Source organism: Rhipicephalus microplus, chromosome 2, assembly GCF_043290135.1.
Source record: "Rhipicephalus microplus isolate Deutch F79 chromosome 2, USDA_Rmic, whole genome shotgun sequence".
Taxonomy (NCBI): domain Eukaryota; kingdom Metazoa; phylum Arthropoda; class Arachnida; order Ixodida; family Ixodidae; genus Rhipicephalus; species Rhipicephalus microplus.
Window position 1 is genome coordinate 254,077,419 of NC_134701.1, and position 20,006 is coordinate 254,097,424.

The window sequence follows — 20,006 nt, forward strand, 5'->3', positions numbered from 1 at the left end:
AATAGCATACGTTTTCAAGATGGGACATTAACATGTAACTTACAGCATAAAGTAGGCAAGGAGCAGCCACGGCCGACCGGCCATGTTTTGCATCTGCTGTGCAATGATGACTAGATGTTCAGGACCACCCTCGTTCCGATGTCGACCCTTCAACTCTTGAAGCACACCCAACACCACAGTGCTCCACGTCTCAAAACACGGACTCTCCGTCAGTTGCACAACATCCCACAAAACTTCAAGATCGAGGAGATGAAAGTAATACCGGATGAAGAGTGCAGTTTTGGCATCGTTCACGTGGTTTCTGAACAACTCTGCCTTCTCCTTACTCTGTGGAATCATTGGCATCCAGGACACTGATGTAGCTTCACTTTGGGAACCCTGACTAGGCGACAGATCACTGTAAACTGACAAGTTTCTTTGGCCTGTGAAACCCTCGCCTGCAACACTCTCACATGAATTCGCTCCTTGGTGCAATGCAAAACCATTCATACTGACAGCATTCAAACACTCGTCTTTAAGAACACTAGAGCCCTCTGTTGGCACTGCTATGGCTTTATGCGCTCCAACACTCTCATTCTCTGTAAGGGGAGAATGACTGGGAGAAGCACTTGGAACAGTGGCAAGTTCTTCGGAACCTCGCTGCTGATTTGCACCCTCAGCTCTGTCACCGTTCGTCTCTTGCCTGCACTGACTGAAGGACGTCTTTCTCACAGAGGGCGCACTGGGCTGCTGCACCGATTCCTCAGGCCGGAAGTCCAGGTTGATTGAGAGACCTCCGCAAGACGATGACATGCTCTGGAACATGGCGGATTCGCTGCACGAGTCAACGGTCGGCATGTCAGAGAGGTGGAACCCGTATTTCTCGGATGCCGAGGACCGCATAGAGAGACTGAGGTCACAGTGCGTTGAAGCGTCCTCGCTGCAAAGCGAATTTGTACTACCGTGTTTGGACAGCTTCACATCTGTGGCCGCGGAGCTGCCGTTGTACATTGACGATGCGAGCTTCTCGCGACCTTCGACTTCGGACACCTTTGCGGCGACTCTCTCCACGGTGCCGAGGGTTCGGGTCTGAAAGCACAGCATTGCCAGCTCCTTGGCTTTCTCGGCCACTTCGGAGGGGAGACGAAACGGATCGCTCGTGAAGATGGATTTTATAAGGTTCAGTTGCTCGCTGATTTTGGTGTCGCAATGGGAGCTGGGAGAAGAGAATGTTTCATCGGGAGACTTCTGTACACTATCACAGTGGCTTATAACGGCAGGAAGTTTCGCAGTCTCCGTGGATGCTATCTGGTTGACTATGGAAATCTGAGTGGAATGTAAAGCTTCGAGCCATTCTTCAAGAACCATGACAAGGCTGGGACCATGGTAGAATATGCTGGGGTCATTTGCACTTGCGCTGAAAAAAGAAACACAAATATGCTAACGATCAAGCGCAACACTTTTTGGTGAAACTCAACAAGTGTAGTAAACATTAGTCATCGTAAATTATGGAGAAAGATGAGCTTTAGAACTAACTCTGCTCATGCTTGCACATGAAGAAAATTTAGTAATGACAGTCTCAGATTATTGAAAATAGCAGACTCAAGACAAAATGGCAATTTTTTTTGTCACTTGTCATAGTGTATGTCACTGTTGGCATTAATTTGCAACTCTCATAAGTATTCAGAAAAAATCATAAAGCTGAAATACAAATACAGCAAAAGAAGGACAGGAAAAAAAAAGCAAAACAAGACAAATTACAAAAGATTATAGTTTTACCTTGCCCGCAAGGTTGCTTCTATGAAGCTACTATTCACACTGGGAAGAAAAGACCAAAACTCATCCTTTGGAGTCAGGTGCTTGCTGAATTTTTCTCCAGGCTTTAAGTTAGGATCAGCTGTAATAAAAAAAAAAAGAAAAAGGCAATAAGTAATATTACTACACTACAAATAGAGTAGAGTTGCCTATGCACCTAATTTGAGAGTTTTCTGCTAAAATGCATGGTAGAGAAGACTTCAGAAAAGTGCATTAGCTGTCACTTACAGTTGATCCCGGATATATCAAACTTGGGATTATTGGCTATATCAAACAGTTAAGAAAACCCCTTGAATTTCCTATGCAAAAGTATGGGACCAATGCACCCGTATATCGAACTCTCGCACAGCGGCACATCCGCTATATCGAACGCTGCGCCACACCAAAGCACAGAAAGTGCATTTTTCCTAGGAAATAGTGATCAATTTTGGCCACGTTCTAACAAGTACCGATCCCTTTTCGTGCACAGGTGAAAAAATGGAGGTGTTATTCTATCGCGCTCATATGGTTCGTTGCACGGTGCTTGCGAATGCATCGGTACGTTTGATGCGCCATCTGCAGGTCTTAACGCGCATGCGTAGTGTTTTACAGAGAAAGCTGTTATGATATCACATCACAGGTCTCGTGTGGTCTCACAACACAGGTCTCACAACACAGGTCTCACAACACAGGTCTCGTCTGTAATCACTGTTGCACGAGCTACGAAAAAAAATTTTTTAAACAATAAACAAAAAACATCGAGAACACAGTGGCATTTGAACCCAGGCCCCCTGCGTGCCAGCCCAGTATTCCATCTCTGAACCATGCTGGTGCTTGGAACTCATTTTTAAACTTTCCTTAGGTAGGCTTGATGTCAGGAAAGGAATCGCGTTAATATGAGTAATAAAATGTTTTAGAACAGTAAAGGAACAACCAGGCATCACAATGCAAATTGCATAACGAGTGAATCGTCCAACACTCCAACCCATTAAAAAAAACTTCTTATTGATGATATATTAACTGCGTCGCATACCCACTTTAGACATAACTCTTTATCATCGCCAGCCACTGCACAAAAAAATTTGCACAAATTTTTTTGGAAGTCTGCACTGGATACCATGTTTCTCTGAATGATGATGAAGGATAGAATAGTGAATTCCAGCCTATTATACAGCAATTATGATTATTTATGGAATAGTGGGTACCCAGCAAGTGTGCTTGTAGCAGTTACCCAAAGAGTGATTAGAAAAGGCTCTGAAAAGCCGCTCTTTCAGCTTTCGCTGTGACTGTACTGCGCGCTCCGCGCAGGCCTGGCGATTTTTATTGCGATAGCAATTATATGAACACTCTCGGCTAGATTTCGCCGCCGGCGTCGATGTCATGTACCGTATATGTATACGTATCTATATATGTGAAAACGCAAGGAAGAAAAAATCCAGAAAAAAACACTCCGGCGCACGAACTCGAATGTGGGACCTCTGCATCGTGAAAGTGAGGCGTTAACCACTGAGCCACCCCGGAGAACGTTCTTCACCATTCAAACAGCAAGCTATTTATATCTACCACTTACCGCTGCTATGTTTTCGGCGTTACCAGAAAGGTGGCGCAATGAGCGCACATCGCCACATCACGCAGCAGAGCCCGCTCTAATCTCCTACGCGTAGTTTGCCCGGCTTAGAAAAAGGGAGCTATGCTTCTCGCTCGCTCTTATCTCGCGGTGGCAAGGAGGGGAGGATCGTACGTCTTGGCTGGCCTCGGGCTTTACGTGGAACGATTCTGCTGTAGTTATCGGGCGCGCAAAGGTCATTGCAATCATTTCAGTCTCCGTTTGCAAAAAGCGTGTACTTTTCAGACTCAGCGAAGTAACAAATGAGACGCTTATTAGCATGCATCCATATCTGTGAGTACGTTTCGTGTGTCATTTGTGCGCGAGAAACGCGGGGCACGTTTCGATCTGTTTTCCACTCTGCGCGCGACCTTTCAAATTGTTGCTATCGCGTTCATTGCTCCGTCTTTGCGGCAAAGCTGTGACTTTTTTCAAAAGACCGATTGCCGAGAACACTAAGATATGAATGCGAAGTGACTTGGCTATCTCATTGGAATGTTTGCATTCCCTTCTTTTTTCGTTAGCGCACTATGGCTAAGGTCCCTAAATGAAACAAGTTTCCAAGGTAGCTACACCTTTCCCCTTTATCCTCGCCTATGTTCTTGAAGCGCTTCCTAGAAGGTTCAAAAGTTTCATCAAAAAGCGAATGTTTGGGTTCAGTTGCAACAGTGAATAGATGTAAATGAAAAATAGAATGAAATGAGTACTATTAAACGGTTACTTTTATGAACATAAACGGTGCAACACAAGAGCAAGCGGGATGTGCATCACTTAACTGGCAACGCTGTGCAGTTATATATTTTACACCAATAGCCATGGCGTCTCGCGTCGTACATCGTAGTTCGTTCCGTTATAACAAATCCAGTTGTCCAAATGTGTTTTGTTCATGCTGTGCCTCAGTGAATGCACTTCTTACTGGATCCTGTCAGTGACCACATGGTGAGACGTTGTGACGAGTGATTACAGCCGGCTTGTGCACACGCAAGGAAACACCACGGCCAAACTGGTACGAACGCTTGACTAGCAGCACTGCGATGAGGGTTTTATTTTTTTTAATGTGCCCGTTTTGACAATCGTAATGCAAATTGATTCTGGTGCGGTACGCAGATATTCCTGAAAAGTGAGAGTTCTAATGGTGAGGTGTCCCGAAGTAGCGTGTTTCGGTACTTTATGCCGCGTTCTGGTCAACTGATCAAGCACAAATGTTCCTGAAGGGGCGTTGTTTACACGCTCCGGCTGTTCTGGATATGTACGCATATGCACAAGTATTTGTACCAACTGGCATGCCCTAGACGCGCATTATACGCGCTCCTGGTGTTTCAATAAAAACCGACAAATAAACTCGCTTCGCAGATCCGCGTCGACTTTTGTCGACAGCGTTGCACGAAAGCGTTCGCGTGATATGTTTCATAAATACACTTCACGGCATGCTTCATTTCAGATAGCACAAGGTAAATTGAAAAGAACGAAGCCATTTTCTGTTTTTTTATGCCAACTCAGCATTATTGAAAAACTCGGATATTGCATTGAACGAGCACCACCAAATAATCTTGGCCGACTGAGTGCCAACTGAAATGCTCCTCCTCTTCAGTTTGTATCCTGGCTACTCTGGTCACGGCAAGAATCTGGCTGGAGCCATATGCGCATGCGTACTCGTTTTGAACCTTTTGCATAATAATAAATAACACCACCAGTCATTTGCAAGGTCACGTGAAAGGAATGGAGCAATTACAGACCCGGATGGCAGACAAAAGGAAAGTAAGCGAAAGTGAGGAGGACGGCATCGAGAGCAATGAGTGACGCTACCTTGGAAACTTGTTTCATCTAGGGACCTCAACTTGCCATGTGAGCCTTAAAAGAATAACCTTCGAAATGTGCACCCTCGTGACGTATCTATTGGTGTTTTCGGTTTTAAACGCATTTGGGAGGCTACGCTTTTACTAGCTTTCTGCATCAAAGCAGCTAAAAGCAGCGGCTGCCAGCTACAAAGCCACAAGTGACATCAATAAAACATGTTGACTGAAGAAACTAAGCATCATGGCTTGGCGTTGTCTTTTGCACCTTGTGTACTTCTCACCCCATCCCTGATAAATCCTTGTTCGGGAGTTGAACAGAACGTTGACCTGCACGTAGCGATAAATATTATGTCTGCGGCTTAAAACAACATCAAGTAAAGCGCTGTCGTAAACTTTTTTTTTTTTTCGGGAGAGGTGACGAATTTAGATGCGTCATAACCACTTTCATGCGAAATAAATTGCGGTAACTTGCAGTTCATACCTTGTTCATTATACTGTGAGTGAATCATTATGTTAGTGCATGTAATGATTTTTGAGGCCCAAAATACTTTTAATTAGGCCGTAAATGTGCATAGTTTTTATTTCAAAGTATTGATATATCGAATTATTTTGCGATTCTCTTAGAGTTTGATATATCCGAGATCGACTGTGAGACCTTTCCTTTTAGGTATATGAAAGCTCGTATGCTTTCATGCTTATTGTGCACTCTTGCTTTGAATTTGGCTTAACATTGTTTGCTTTGGCATTTACATAAAACAATGTCTAGGCCTGCACAGTTCGGTTACACTGAGTTATGTCATTGACAAATGAAGACATGCAACACTAATAGTACACCTATCAACACATATTTTTACTTGCTCTTTGCATTATGGCATTCAGAGTGATGTCCGCAAATTGCTTATGATGAGTCAGACAACTCAGACTGCACAGCATGAAACGCACCTGGAGTGCACTCTGGTACCACAGACAATGGAGATGTGAGACCCACATCTGCCACCTGGTCCACTGAGAAGTACTTCAACTTGCTTTCAAGGCCACGGAGATTCTTCAGTATGGTGTCCTTCCCATTGGATATCCTTGATGAAAGACTACAGAATAAACAAAGTTTGATTCCAAAACCTCTCTTAAAGTGACCAAGGCTTTTTGTGGCACAATCAAAACAACAAACTTGAAGCCAAGCCTACATGCCATCAATAATTCCGGCACAACCATAATATGACACGTTCTCAAGGTGAAAGCCACATCGAATTACGCAGCACCTTCAATAGAATTGGTATTTGACATCCGTCAGCTTAGTTTGGCTGCACTAAATGAATGAAATTTCCCTCACTAGCTCCTACTGAAAATTTTCGAGGGCGAGTTGTAAGGAACCCAAATTTCCATGTTAGATGCTATGAAAACATATGGTCATGCTACTGGCACAATAATTAGGCCACTTTGTGCGCCCTGAAAGACGAAGGTTTTTCCCAGTAATTTTTAATCACATCTCTGTTTAACTTCAGCTGAGTCCATCCATTATCTTGAACTTGGTTTACACTGTGTATGTTGAACTTGGCTGTTAACCAAGCTCAATATGATTCCCAACCAACTGGCCCAACTTGTCGACTTACCCCACCCTAAATGCCTGAAAATTTGATAACCACAAATAGTGCAACTATATATATACATCATTAATACACTACTAGAATACAGAAATGCAACTTATATATAAATAATAACTATTGTTTAGTATTGGCACTTTTTTTAATTGTTAGGTATTTAAACAATAGTATAGACAATTATTTTGTGGACATGCATCATAACGCACAAAGACGCTGCTAGATACTAACAAGAAATGGATGGATCTGTTCATTTCATCCCTTTATATATTATGATGCAACAATTACAGTAGAACTCTTCCAAAAGGCCGACCATGTCTTTTTTTTATACCCACCAAAATGGCCATATTTGAGAGCACTCACGTATCTCGAAGCTTCGTAAGGTCAGCAACATTAGCCAGCTGAGCAAGGTCAGCTCCCCGCATTGTGAAGGCAGCCGGTACAAGGCTCGAACCATAGACACCCAAGCTGAGGTACTGGTAGACGCTTTCATAGCCCACATCTTGTTCTGCATACATGCTGGCCAGCACTTCTGGGTCAACCCTGTCTAACGGACTCATGGGCGAATCCAGAGGCGATGCAGGAATGGCTGGCAGAATGCGCAGAGCACTCCCGTAAGCTTTTCTGTTGTTGCCCCGCTCAACCTCAGAGCACCCTGGGGTCGGTGACACTTCTGCATCCTCAGGGGTCTCCCTGCCCGAGCTGCCGTCGCTGTTGACTTTTGTTGGTACCTTGTTTTGATCTCGGCTTCCGACACTGAGGCCAACGAGCGCGGGGCTCTTGGATGCGGTCGGTAGCTGCCGTGGCCTCTCTGAGAGTGTTCGTGCTGGCTGAGATTCGTGTGCTCCCTGTCGAGGTGCGTCCAGGCTCAGACTCCTCTCTCTCTGAGTGCTAGACGGGCCAATGCTTCTCTGAGCCGGAGTTGGACTACATGCTTTGGTTGGCTTCACTTTCAAAGAGCTCTCTGCTGGAAGAGTCTTTTCTATTGTGCTCGGTGGTGCAGGGTCGCTCCCGCGCCTTACCGTCTTTCGCGCTGGTCTCGGGCTGTACACCACGTGCGTCTTGATGGGCTCTGACGAGTGACAGCGGACATGACGAGGAGACGAGACGCCCCATTCGTCTCTGGATTTCTGGGCTTCCCTGCTACGCCGTTTCGTTGGTGCACGCTCGACAGAGACGTGCGCGGGGTTAGATGACGACGAGTCTAAACTGTCTTCCTTCGTGAGATCGGCCTTCGGCTTGGCTGGCTTCTTAGTGATGTCGACGTCGTAGTTGTCCAGGAGAATCTTTGCGACAGATGCAGCCAATGAGATCTGACCAGCCTCTTGCAGTTTGTCGTAGAGATCGAAGCACAGTTCACTCGGCACGGTTTTTTCAAAGGCGGGCTTGGGAATGAGGAGCTGGTTTTGACACAGAAACTGACCACACAGCATTGCGTGGCTGTGTTGCAAGAAGCACAAGACGGCCTGCACTGGCGTCAGCAGGGAACAGGTACAAAATTCACCACTGTGTAATTGGATGTAAATGTTGTTGCGAACGCACCTCAAATCTTTCACATCTGAAAAGATGAAAGCAGGACCATAAGATTAGCTTTATTTCTCTTAATAAAACAACTGCAGCATTGACATAGCACTTCTATTCAAGGATTCAAAAATTTTTTTTAATAAATGGCTGTGATGACGTTTGAGTTAAATTAAATCCACTATGGCTCAATTACAAAGTTATAATTATTTATTGTACTGAGACATATTCATGCATGGTTACTTTGTTCGCAATTAACCACACATCACAGAGATTTCTCATCATTTTGATTGGCCGTGCAAGCATATAAATAGTTTATAAATGGAAGAAAAAGCACAGCGACTAATTAAAGTTTTGCACTAAGAGTAACTGAGAATCATCACAATAAGGCTAACAAACTACATTGTAATTTTGAATTTCTCATCGTATCTTAGGCTATTGAAAGAGATTAAAGGCATATCACCCCAATAAAGTCAATGCATATCCTTGCGAGTAGAGGTTATAACTATATACATATGGCTTATGGTGTGGACGTTTCATTGCACACGACTAACATAAAACAGCAGAACATAAATTTCATCTTGTTTTCTCACCTTTCAGCTCATCATTCCATAGGACTATTTCTCCTTCTTGTGGATTGATTACATAAAGGCCATTGGAACTCCAGGATATTAGAAATGGCGAACTATGATTGCTGCAAAGAATAGTACCAAGACATATTTATATGTGCTCTACCATCAACATAATATCAGGCAGATTATTCAACTGGTGTCAAACTTAAGTTATCATTTCAAAGGAAATTTAATTTTTAACTTGCTTTCCTTTGCTATATTTCAAGATTAAAAGAAGAATTATATGGCACAGAAGATGACAAAACCTACAAATTCCCCTTTATTATTTTTCTCAGTATAGTAATATTAATTATTTGAGATAATGATGCTGCACAACTTGAAAGTGGACTACAAATAACCCAAAGAAAGGACAGAAAGCATTCCTGTGAAATCGTACCTTGCCCATATAGTCAGTAGTTTTGTAAATGCTGTTGTTGAGGCAGGGGGGGATGCGGCGCTTCCAAGAGTACTGGTATCGGACCTGGAAAATTGAGTAAGCACAAGCGTGATTAGTTGAATGGTTTTTTGGAGACCCCCTCCTTACACAGATGAAACAACATGCAACAGGTTAAAAACAATACAAGAGTACAAGGTATACCGGAAGACAGGATCATTTTGTGACAGCAAAACAACGAAAATCATGCGCACACCTGTAGCAAAAATGTGGCCTTTGTATCAAAATTTATATTTTAAAGGGTAATGAACCACTTTTCCAAGTAATTATTGAATGACCTAAGCATTCGAGTTTATTGACTCATAAGTCGATTATCACTTTTTAAAATCCATTGAATCTGTCGAAAACGAGCGGAGTTACAGGGGTTCGTCACGTGCTTTCAGTGTTCTCTCTTCTGTGGGTCCAACGTGCGTGCCAGTCGCTGAGCAGGAAGGGACAGCATGAGGAAAAAACCCGGCACATCCACGAAGTGAATGATGATGAGTGGGCGAAGCTGTGGGATCGTTCAGGGTTACCGTAATTCACCAGTGACATTTGACCACTCAGGCATGTACTAAATGAGTGCCAAGCTGCGTACACTTATGTAAAATGTTTATTTGTCATAACTGGTTTGTTGTGTTGAGTCGTGAATGTTGTTTTGCCTTCATTATTACTGCTTTGCGGCATCGGGTCTAGCTTGAAGTTGGAAAAGACGAGGTCTGGGCACGTTTCCCTGGTGATTCTTGGTCGTTTCCAGTCATACGAAATGCATCATAGGTGCATACCGAGACGTCACCTACTGCGCAAGCCTGTCGTTGTCTGCGATCACCATCGTCACCATCTGCATTGTCATCAGCGTCATCGTCATGGCGTACAGTGGGCACCTTGCATGTGTTGCGCCGTGATGGCAGAAAGAGAATGTGTGGTCCGGAACGCGTTTGTTTTTCATCATCATCAGCACCATCGTCATTGTCAGCGGTGGCTACGGCACACAATGCCAATGCCAACGGAGAAGCCATGACCATAAGGGGCTGCGCCTTTAAAAGAAGTTATGTCAGCATGACCGTTAGCGCATGATGAAGGGCTACTGCTGTTTGCCATTGTGATTCCCACGCATGGGAGCATGGCTCACTGGGTAACATTACCAGACTATGGAGTGCAGAGGTGGCGCGTGGTGGCAACCCATGGTAATCTAACCGCTGTTCGACGTCAGCCAGCGGGCACAGTCAGCTATGAAGCGAGTGAGGATGGGCTTCTGTACGAAAGGTGGGCGCCTGAGAAAATGGCAACTTTGAGCTCTAATGCTAAATTCTTCTTATCGCACAAGACTGCGAGATTTGGCTTTGTTTTTCATAGCAGTGTCTGCTATCCACAGAAGGTGTTTTCTCACCAAGTGCAAAGGGTAGTCCATGACCAGACACAGAACTTTGTAACTCAATTCACTTTTCTCTGTAATGAGCACAGGAGCAGTCACAGCACTTACTTACCTATACGTAACTAACTTGACAGAATTGATGGCAAGAGCTTCCTTGAATTGGTGAGTTTTGAGCACGCTGCCCTTGAGATCAGCCTGCACAAGAAGATGCCAAAGAACAGCTACAACTTGTACAACGCAAGACTTTTTTTGGGGGAGGGTGGGTGGGGGGTTTAACATCTCAAAACCACCATACGATTATGAGAGACGTCGTAGTGAAGAGCTCCGGAAATTTTGACCATCTGGCGTTCTTTAACGAGCACCTAAATCTAAGAACACGAGCCTCAAGCATTTTCGCCTCTATCGAAAATGCGGCTGGGATTCGATCCCGCTACCTGCTAGCCAACAGCCAAGTGCCTTAGCCACTAAACCACTGTGGCAGGCAACGCAAGACTGTACGACACCTACTTGACAACAGCTTGCGTGTGCAGAGCATTAATTCAGTCCTTTCATTTCGAAATGAAAATGCTCAATGAATTCTAAACCATTAACTATCCATCAGCAGCAGCGGGTGATCAGAAAACATACATGCCCACGGACACTCATAACAACACCAGTAGTACACAAGGCGAGTTTACTTGGTTGTCATGGCATTTGTAGCAATAGGTTAATGGAAAGTTTTCCATACTTGACAGCTGCCAGGTAATCAAAGAATACTGTGAGCCACCAGAAAAATTTGTAAGAATAGACAGACCACTCAACAGTCGACACATCATACATAACCTTCAGCCAGCTTAGGCAAAGGGTTGACTGAGCTATTAGAACCTTGCTGCTCACTTAAGAAAAGCATAGAAAGAATTTTAGAGGAACAAAAGTCTTAAAAAAATGGAACACTGTCCTCTGTGCTCTAATCACACTTGTCCCAATGAAGCAAGATAAACCTACCAAAAAATACACAGGTCTGCCAGTACAGGTCACCTTATGTTAAGCACTGGAAAATGCACACAAGAAAACAAACAAACAAACATTCACTTTCTTAGCCATTTCTATTCCTGCGTGGCCTGCTCTTTTTTGCTTGCACATTGCCTGCCTATTTAGTGAGACATCGACAAGTCACGTCTACATTCTTCAAAGAATTATAAACCATTGTTACCTGCCATATCCTTGACCCTGGACGGGCTGCGTAAATGCACATAGAATCCTGCGGCTTGCTGCCCGGGTAGAAGCAGCCACCAAACTCTCCATCCCTCAGTTTCTTACCAACTTGGGTGAACTTTTCCCTGCGCCAAAGAAACAAGCAGTGTAAAGCCAATGACCACAGCTGGTAGAACAACATGACGCTGCAATGCAAAGCAAGAAAGTAGTGCAACCAAGTAGAAGAATCCATCAGGAGACATTACTCCAGGTCTCCAGAGCACCACTTTTTATCGAAACAGGAGTTTTTCTAACCACCTAAGTGACAAATGTAGGACAGGACTGGCATTGTGCCGGCTGACTAAATTGGTTTTATACAGTTCTTGAGTAGTATGTGACAATTAAGCCGTATCACACAAATGGAAAAGATTGCTGTGATCTCACTTCCAGCGCCTACACTCTGCAAAAGCAAGCCCTTTGAGTACCTATAGTGGGGCTAGCTGGTGTAACAAAGCTCTAAATTAGGGGTGCTCGTCCTGCCCCCTTCATTTTGTCTGCTTCGTGCCGTTTGTGCCCCACTGTAGAGCAAGGTCTTAGAGATCAGTTTCCGTTCTCCTGAATGAGCTGCCAGTGAGTTGTGACATGCAAATAACACGTACAATAAAAATAAAACAATCACTAAAGTTTAATCACATTGCTTTCTGATCCTAGCAAATAAGAAAAAATTAAGGCAACTTTGATGCCAAGCCTAAAGGAAGAGCAGAGATGGGCAGCCTTCTTCTTTTCTGTTCAGTTTTCTTTTTCTTTCCTCTTCTAACATTTTTTTTCTTTCTTTCCACTTTTTCCTGTATTTTTTCTCTTTCATTATTTTTATTTATTTTTTCCTATTTATTTATAAGTTTTTTCTCTTTCCACTTTTGCAATTTTCCCCTTTCTCTTTCTAGTTCGTACTTGCTTTCTCTTTTTTTTCCTATTCTTTTATACATAATTTTACCTGCATTACACCAAGTGCACTAATTATTTTTTTTGAGATGATGATAAGTGGTAATCATCAAGTAACCTGAAGAACTGAAGGAAGAAGAATTCTTCTTTGCATGAGCGTGCTCATCAAGGGGCGCTCTAAAAACAAGACGAAGAAGATTTCTCTTTGGTGCTAGAGCACACTCACTTATCATCAATGTGTTCGAAGAACAAGAGATAGAAGACTTCTACTTTGTGGTACCACATGCTCACTCATCATCATCAAGGAGCTCCAAGAACAGGAGGAAGACAACTTCTACTTAGCAAGAGCACACGCTCAATATGCTACACATGGAACATCCCACAAAGCGGCAAAAGCATACGACAGAGTATGACAGCTTGGCCCCTAAAGTGCTCACAACTTAATAAATAAAAGCCGGCCAATTGGTCTAGGGTTTTTTTCAAAGAAAATTGATTACACTAACATGCTCTCTCAGCAAACTTAGAATGGTTCCATCATTCTACAGAGCTCCATGCCATCAAACTGCTTCACCCCCCGCTTGTCATGCATTGCTACGACGGCAGCAAATGTTTGTGCCCATCAATCTCGCTGTCCACTGCCTGCGTTCCTGTCTGACTTAAATATGTCACTGCCACAGAATGCAATACCGTACACTACAGCTTCTACATAGGCCCGCCCTCTCTCCCTTTGACAGATGATATGCTACCGCAGGAAGTACTCCGGTAGCAAGCAGCTAGTCACCAATGCCGCACCGAACTGCCCACCTAATTGTATCACCAAGATAACATCTTGTCAGTGTTGAAGCAAGCAGCCGATCTTGCGCAAAGTTCAGTTGCACAACTTTTGAGTCTAGGCGCATCAGGGTGCTCGGTGGCGACTGGAACAGACTCTTGGCCTGCAATAGAAAGTGAATGCACTTTACCATCCACGGCGCCTAAGCTACATGTTGTTTACGCGTGCGCATGCAAGCACAAAAAAAAAAAACACCTCAAGTTCTCTGCAGCAGTCAGTACTAGCTCACACTCGGAAGAAGGTGCGAGTTATCCTGCATGAATGCAAGCTATACCCCACAACGAGGCCATAATTCTCTAACAAGAAATTGATGCACCTCTTACTGCGGAAAGCATATGCTCACACAAAGCTGTCACATACTTTGCTAGAGATGCATCAAAGCAGCATGTGTGATGTTAAATGTACCTGCTTACCAGATTCCAACATTAGTCATCTTTTTTCTACAGAGATTAGAAATTGCATAGCCAGTGCTTTTTCTGATATGGCACGTTGTTAACTGTGAAGTGGGGCCTGGGCAGCATGATTCATCTCCTGTTTCTTTATATAAGATGTCCTATGAGCTATGGCAAACAAATAGACTGGCAGAAGCACACAACACAGAATAAGCCTTTTGACTACATCAATATCAAATTAAAGTGCAAATGAACAGTGTCAGCAGGTCTATCCATTTGTTCAGAATGAATTAATCTTTAAGCGATGATGGGAAGGGCAGCCAAATGTAAATAAAATGTCAGCAGTGAATTGTACGCCATAAGTGTGTTAGCCCCATACAATCAGCATGTGCAAGAGGGCGATTGCACCATGAGGCTGAAGCTGGGCTGAACATGAACGTACTTTCGACGTAGACACGTTGAGGACGGAGACCTTTCCAGTATTGTCGGCGACAAAGAGTCGAGTTCCCGCACTGTTCCACTCCAGACATGTGACCACGCTTCCCTTGTGCTCGAAAGACAGCTGTAGCCTTTGTGCTTGCACGGTGGGTCTCCTAGCATTGTGCTCCAGGACGACAACATGCCCACGACTGTAAGTATGTGCAATGAGTGTCACCCATATCATCTAATGTTGATAAATGACGAGTAAGGTACTGTCATGTACACTCGAATCTGATTATAACAAAGTTGCGTATAACTCGAAAATAAGTTGTCTATATCCGAAAATATGTTATAAAGGTTTATTCCTAACACTATACCTATTGCAAGACTATTTACTATTTATTTTGTTATAACAGATGTTTCTTTATATCAGGGTTCGTTATATCGAGGTCTGAGTGTATACACAAAAGCAAACTGTTTTGTTGCCAAACGCTACATAAGAAGCCCTACTGAAACGTTCCATAGGCCATTCCAATGATTATAATTTTGTATTTTTCCATAGAATTCAAAATATATGGCGAACATAACGAAAATACATGAAAAAGATGGATTCTGTAAGGAAACATACGAAATTATTGGAATGGGACAAGCAGTGCTTCAATATAGAGCCCTTCATTCTTTATCGCTGCTCTATAATCACTACACTTTTTGTAAAGTTCAGTGACTGATAAAAAATTAGAAAAAGTGCCAGCTGAAGCACTGGTACAGAAAAAACAAAATAGAAAAATATTAGGTAGATATATGTACAATAATAAATGCAGTCACTGAGTTCACTTCCTGAACCTTTGGAACATTTAGAGAGTTGTCATATTTGAGATGCTTGCAAGAGAGCACGCATTTAATGAGAAAATCCAGAAAATATAACGTTCACAAAAACGAACACACTGTGCTCAGTACAGCGACACGATTACTATGCCCACACAAACAAACAAAAATATTGCCCAGTAAAAGAAAAAAAATTATTATCGCAAACTTGTATATCTGTTACCTTGAATGTCTTATGAGAATCGATTTCTAAAAAAAGAAACTGTGCTTTACATGAGCGCGACCAGTTACAGAAACGTGTAGTGTGTACTGTAGTACAAGACAAACTCAGTAGACGAATATGGCTTTACAAACCTAGTGGCGATGCCAAGGACAAAGTCATCCGGTGCCAGGGCAACCTGTGACACTGCACCCTCCTGAAATAAAAAATTCTTATCTCCAATTGCAAGCCTTTTTACATATCTCATCCATAACAATCACTTGCAAGCTCTTATCAGAACACTTAAAGCAGTGGCACCGAGAAAAACTTTATAAATGAAACCTTACATCTTGCCTTGTTATTGAAACCGCATTTTATGTATATTTTATTTTGAGAAATTATACAAATTTGTCTCATCAAAACAAAGTGGTGGCATGAAAAAGCAGCTCTAAGCTCAAGAAGCAGAAAAAAGTATAAAACATCTTTTAAATAAAACCTACTTTTATAAATATTACACTAAAATACAGTGCTTTCCATTGACTTCAATAATATACATAATAAATTATCTATTTAGGAAACGTCGGTTCTCTGCCATGATCTTGTAGTTAGTAGCAACGTAATACAGCACAAAAGCAAGAAGAAATTAACACAAGATTTTTGTGACAATTCTTTTTAAGGAAACAAATGCCTGGTTTTTGTTTGGTCAATCAGGTTTAGGTCAATATACTGATAAAAAAGAAACGTGAACTAAAAATGAATAATCAGAAAGTTGTTTGATTGATCACTCAGCTCTAATTGTGAAGCATTCAACTTTATGTACACTACATTAGTATAATTGTGGCAGTGATGACTTACAAAAAATAAAAATAGAAGAAAGACACAAGAAACATCTAGGTAAGCACATGTGTGAGATGAGAATGGATCTGAATTTTAAGTATGCTTACAGCTTGCAAGCTGATGAGTGCGATGAAAAAAAAAAGCACAAATCTCTTTGCCTCTCTTAAACAATGGACAAAAGAAAGAGTATACATGAAGCACTGGGAGGTCTGCAGCTGCTTTCAGTAATGATGAGTCATACAGACAAACGTGAGTGTCTGAATACATTAAAGACACCTGTAACTAGAAAAATTTAGTTTCCAAGAATATGCGTAAATATATAGGGGGAGAACAATAAAAAATGTGTACCATAAAAACAAGAGTTACACTTGTTCGGTTCCAGCATAACATACTTTGAAATAAATATTTTATCAAGCAATAAATGGACCGAGAGGCTGTTTCATTATGAAACACAAAGTATGACCACTAGAATATAAGAAATGCTAAGCTATGTTATCATCATAACACCTGTCTGATTTTTTTTTTTTTTGCTCAGGAACAACCTTCAAATATTGGGATTGATATGAAATAAAGATTTCCTGAAAACTTTAAAGGTCGCACTAAATGAAAAATCTCTAAAATGAATTGCAAATGTAAAGCACTGACTTGAAGAGAAAAAATGAAAGATATGTAACATTTCTTGTTGAAACCATCAAAACAACACTGATTAAGTGAACAGGAATGGTTTGAAAAGTCCGAACCTTGTTTGTGATTGTAGTGATGTATGCAGTGGTGTCTCGGTGGAACATGAACACATCTCCAGTCGTAGCCCCAAAGGCAAGGTACCGTTTGGAAGCGTCAAAGCAGGCATACTGAGCACAGAACAAAGGATCAGTGAGAGAATTTAGAAATGTGTCAATTTATTCCTGAAAACTAGCACCCCAAAAATGAAACTTTTACGAACAATAATCTTGTGATTTGTTACATAAAACACTGAAAGCAAGAAGTGTACAATACCAGCAGGCCAGTTAGTACAAAAGAATTGCGTCTGCTTAACCTACACAATATAAGTAAGTTACCATGTAACCTAGTTACCACTCCAGAAACAGACTCATATAGTAGACTGTGGTGATCACAGTGCCATGCTACGCACACCCTCAATCTTGAAAAACAATTTTTGCGCTTTTTTTCCTACACCTGTGCAATCCTCCTTGTATGCGCAGCGAAGAAATTTTGCCCACTGGAAACATTACACACTGCCGAGTTTGTCGATTGGTGCTTTGCACTACGAAACTGCTCTTTGGTCTGGATGGTGACACAGTTTTCGATGCGCAGTCCACATTTTCATTTTCATCATACTGCAACTCACAATCGATAGTGCTAGGTAAGTTCTTCCAGTGGAAGATAGCTAACAGAAAAAGGGAGTGCTTGGGAGCGCTAACACGACTCCGTGCTTGGCAGACTAGAATGACTTAGTCTCAATGAGTGCTTACGTGGGTCTTGCAGGTAATGAGAACGTGGATTAGAACTGGATATGTTGAACCTGGCAGAAAAATGATGATGTGATGCAGGAAGGCATACCTTGACCCTGGTGAGGTTTCTGATAGGAGCAAGGATGCCATCAAGCGACTGGTACTCTGCCAGTACATAGGGTGCCTGTGAGGTCAGCTCGGCTCCACCTTCGGCCATGCGCTTTGGCTAGGTAAGCTGCGGCACAGCCTGACCACTTGGCACTAGGATACAGTGGTCCATACATGGTTGCTCCTTGTCACTGGCACAGTGCAAGCCATACTGTCAAAGGTGCGTCTCTGCAAAACAAGCCCAGATGCAAGGATTGGCACCCTGCAGAGTCATACCTACTTCTGTAGTGGGTCTGCCATCGACAACGGTTCCCAAGTTGGCCGAATGCTGCAGTTTAGCTGCTCAAAACAATACGTATCTGAGAAAGAGTTCTATATTTGGACTATGAAAGCTGCAGACAGAACAATGCATGCCGTAGAGATTACAGCCACGGCTTACTTTCGGCACAATTACGCTGTCTCTGCGAACACAACGAACACACCAGCGTGTGACATTTATACGCATATGCTCTGTCTGGTAGCGATCAACACATCGGAACGACTTGATGTATGATTTACGGTAATTTGATGATGTTATGCATGCCCAAATGAAACAATAAGTTTAAGGTATCGCCTGATCATTTAGAGATATCAGCTTAGTGAAATGTGTCACTCTAGCAAGACATTTCGAATTAGACAATCATACGTTTCCGACAGCGTTACTGGTCATTACTCGTCGAGAAACGACGGATTAACAGCTGCTGCATGGAACTTGATGCATGAGACGACCTTGCCCTGTGTATCATGTTACTGCCAAGTCAAAAGGGAAAGCGGACACCTTTAGTTTAGTTCAAGTAGAGTGAAGCGTCGTACTATCTGGTTCGGAAACTGTTATCTCAAGCCGTAACAACTTTCTGCTGATAACGGTAAATAGCATCGTAGTTGCGCAAAGCTTACTTCACCCCGCGCGCGCGGAGTCTTCTCAGATAATTCACGGTGAAGATCTCGAGCACAGCATCCAAGCCATTACGTATGCACGCTAAAAACCAGCAAGTAAACGCATCGGAAAGCGAAAACAAGCATAACGCACGGACATTTAAGCCTATTAATCACACTTGGAATTGCGATGGACCGAGAACGATCGGTAGCCTTACCGTTCAAAACGATGATGCAGAGTTGTGAGTTGGTCCATAGACAGCGGTGGTACATTATTCCATAGTGATCCACTCTAAATCCTTGGGTTTATTCTCGAGATCAGCCCGCTTAGGTTCACATCCATGACAGCCATCCATAACGATGAGCATAAGTGGCTCCATCGAGTGTGATCGAGTGCATATAAGAAACTAAATGTTTCGGTTTCGCTTTCGAATAGATACTAGCTGTGACTGGTCTTCTTTGTGCGCTTCAGAATCGATTCATTGTTTTAATTAAATAACTAAACGTTTTGTGATGATGGTGGTGTTATTGCAGCAGATATGCACCCTTGCCGATGTAACGCGGCAAAATTTGAGAGGACGTGAAGGCTTACTGTTGTGGAAGATATGCATTCCGTTGGCCCGCCACATACTTCAGAGAGTTCGGTGAGTTAATGTACCAGTGTACTGTGCCATCGTTAGTAGTCTCGCAAAATGTGGCTGTCTATTAAATGTACGCTACCTTACCCTAGTGGTCGGTTATTTGTGTCACTTCAACCAAATTATTATCCTCTCTACAGCAAGTCTCCGTTGCTCAAACCTCAAGGATGATATGCAAGTAAGGGTGGCACACCGTTCAGGAGGTTATTTTATTTTGTTGATTTATTTAAAAATACCTTACAGGCCACTGTTGAGGCATAGTGTAAGGGAGGCAGTACAAAAGGTGCACTTCAGTGACGCTCGCAAAATACAAAATTTTGTTTGCTCAAGTAGCAATTCGAGCTTTGAAATTGCAATGAGGCAAGGGAGAAACTGCTTTCAGAAAGCAGTACGGATGAAAAACTATTGCAAAAGGCAGAGTCAGTGACAATTCAAACTTTTCAGCTTATTCAATGCTGATGTACGAGTTTTTGAGATATGCGAGAAATGAGCATGAGTCAAAGGGGAATAACAATAAAAATGTTATGCCAATGTGCAGAAGGAAAGGAGCACCTTTTACAA

General features: G+C 42.7%; 1 protein-coding gene across 1 annotated transcript in view; it reads right to left on the reverse strand.

Moving 5' to 3' along the window:
• The window catches only part of p (WD40 repeat domain-containing protein pink), a 37,867-nt gene extending 18,702 nt beyond the window's left edge, over nucleotides 1-19,165 (reverse strand). Inside the window, exons 1-14 of the mRNA XM_037421122.2 lie at nucleotides 19,026-19,165; nucleotides 17,894-18,120; nucleotides 17,074-17,184; nucleotides 15,652-15,713; nucleotides 14,495-14,681; nucleotides 13,633-13,763; nucleotides 11,906-12,032; nucleotides 10,826-10,908; nucleotides 9,303-9,386; nucleotides 8,888-8,988; nucleotides 7,137-8,331; nucleotides 6,118-6,263; nucleotides 1,759-1,876; nucleotides 44-1,396 (exon numbers count right to left, since the gene is read on the reverse strand). Of these exons, the coding sequence (XP_037277019.2) occupies nucleotides 44-1,396; nucleotides 1,759-1,876; nucleotides 6,118-6,263; nucleotides 7,137-8,331; nucleotides 8,888-8,988; nucleotides 9,303-9,386; nucleotides 10,826-10,908; nucleotides 11,906-12,032; nucleotides 13,633-13,763; nucleotides 14,495-14,681; nucleotides 15,652-15,713; nucleotides 17,074-17,184; nucleotides 17,894-18,001 (3,806 nt within the window). The 5' untranslated portion in view covers nucleotides 18,002-18,120; nucleotides 19,026-19,165. The remainder of the gene's footprint in view (nucleotides 1-43; nucleotides 1,397-1,758; nucleotides 1,877-6,117; nucleotides 6,264-7,136; nucleotides 8,332-8,887; nucleotides 8,989-9,302; nucleotides 9,387-10,825; nucleotides 10,909-11,905; nucleotides 12,033-13,632; nucleotides 13,764-14,494; nucleotides 14,682-15,651; nucleotides 15,714-17,073; nucleotides 17,185-17,893; nucleotides 18,121-19,025) is intronic.
• Nucleotides 19,166-20,006: the final 841 nt, after the last annotated feature.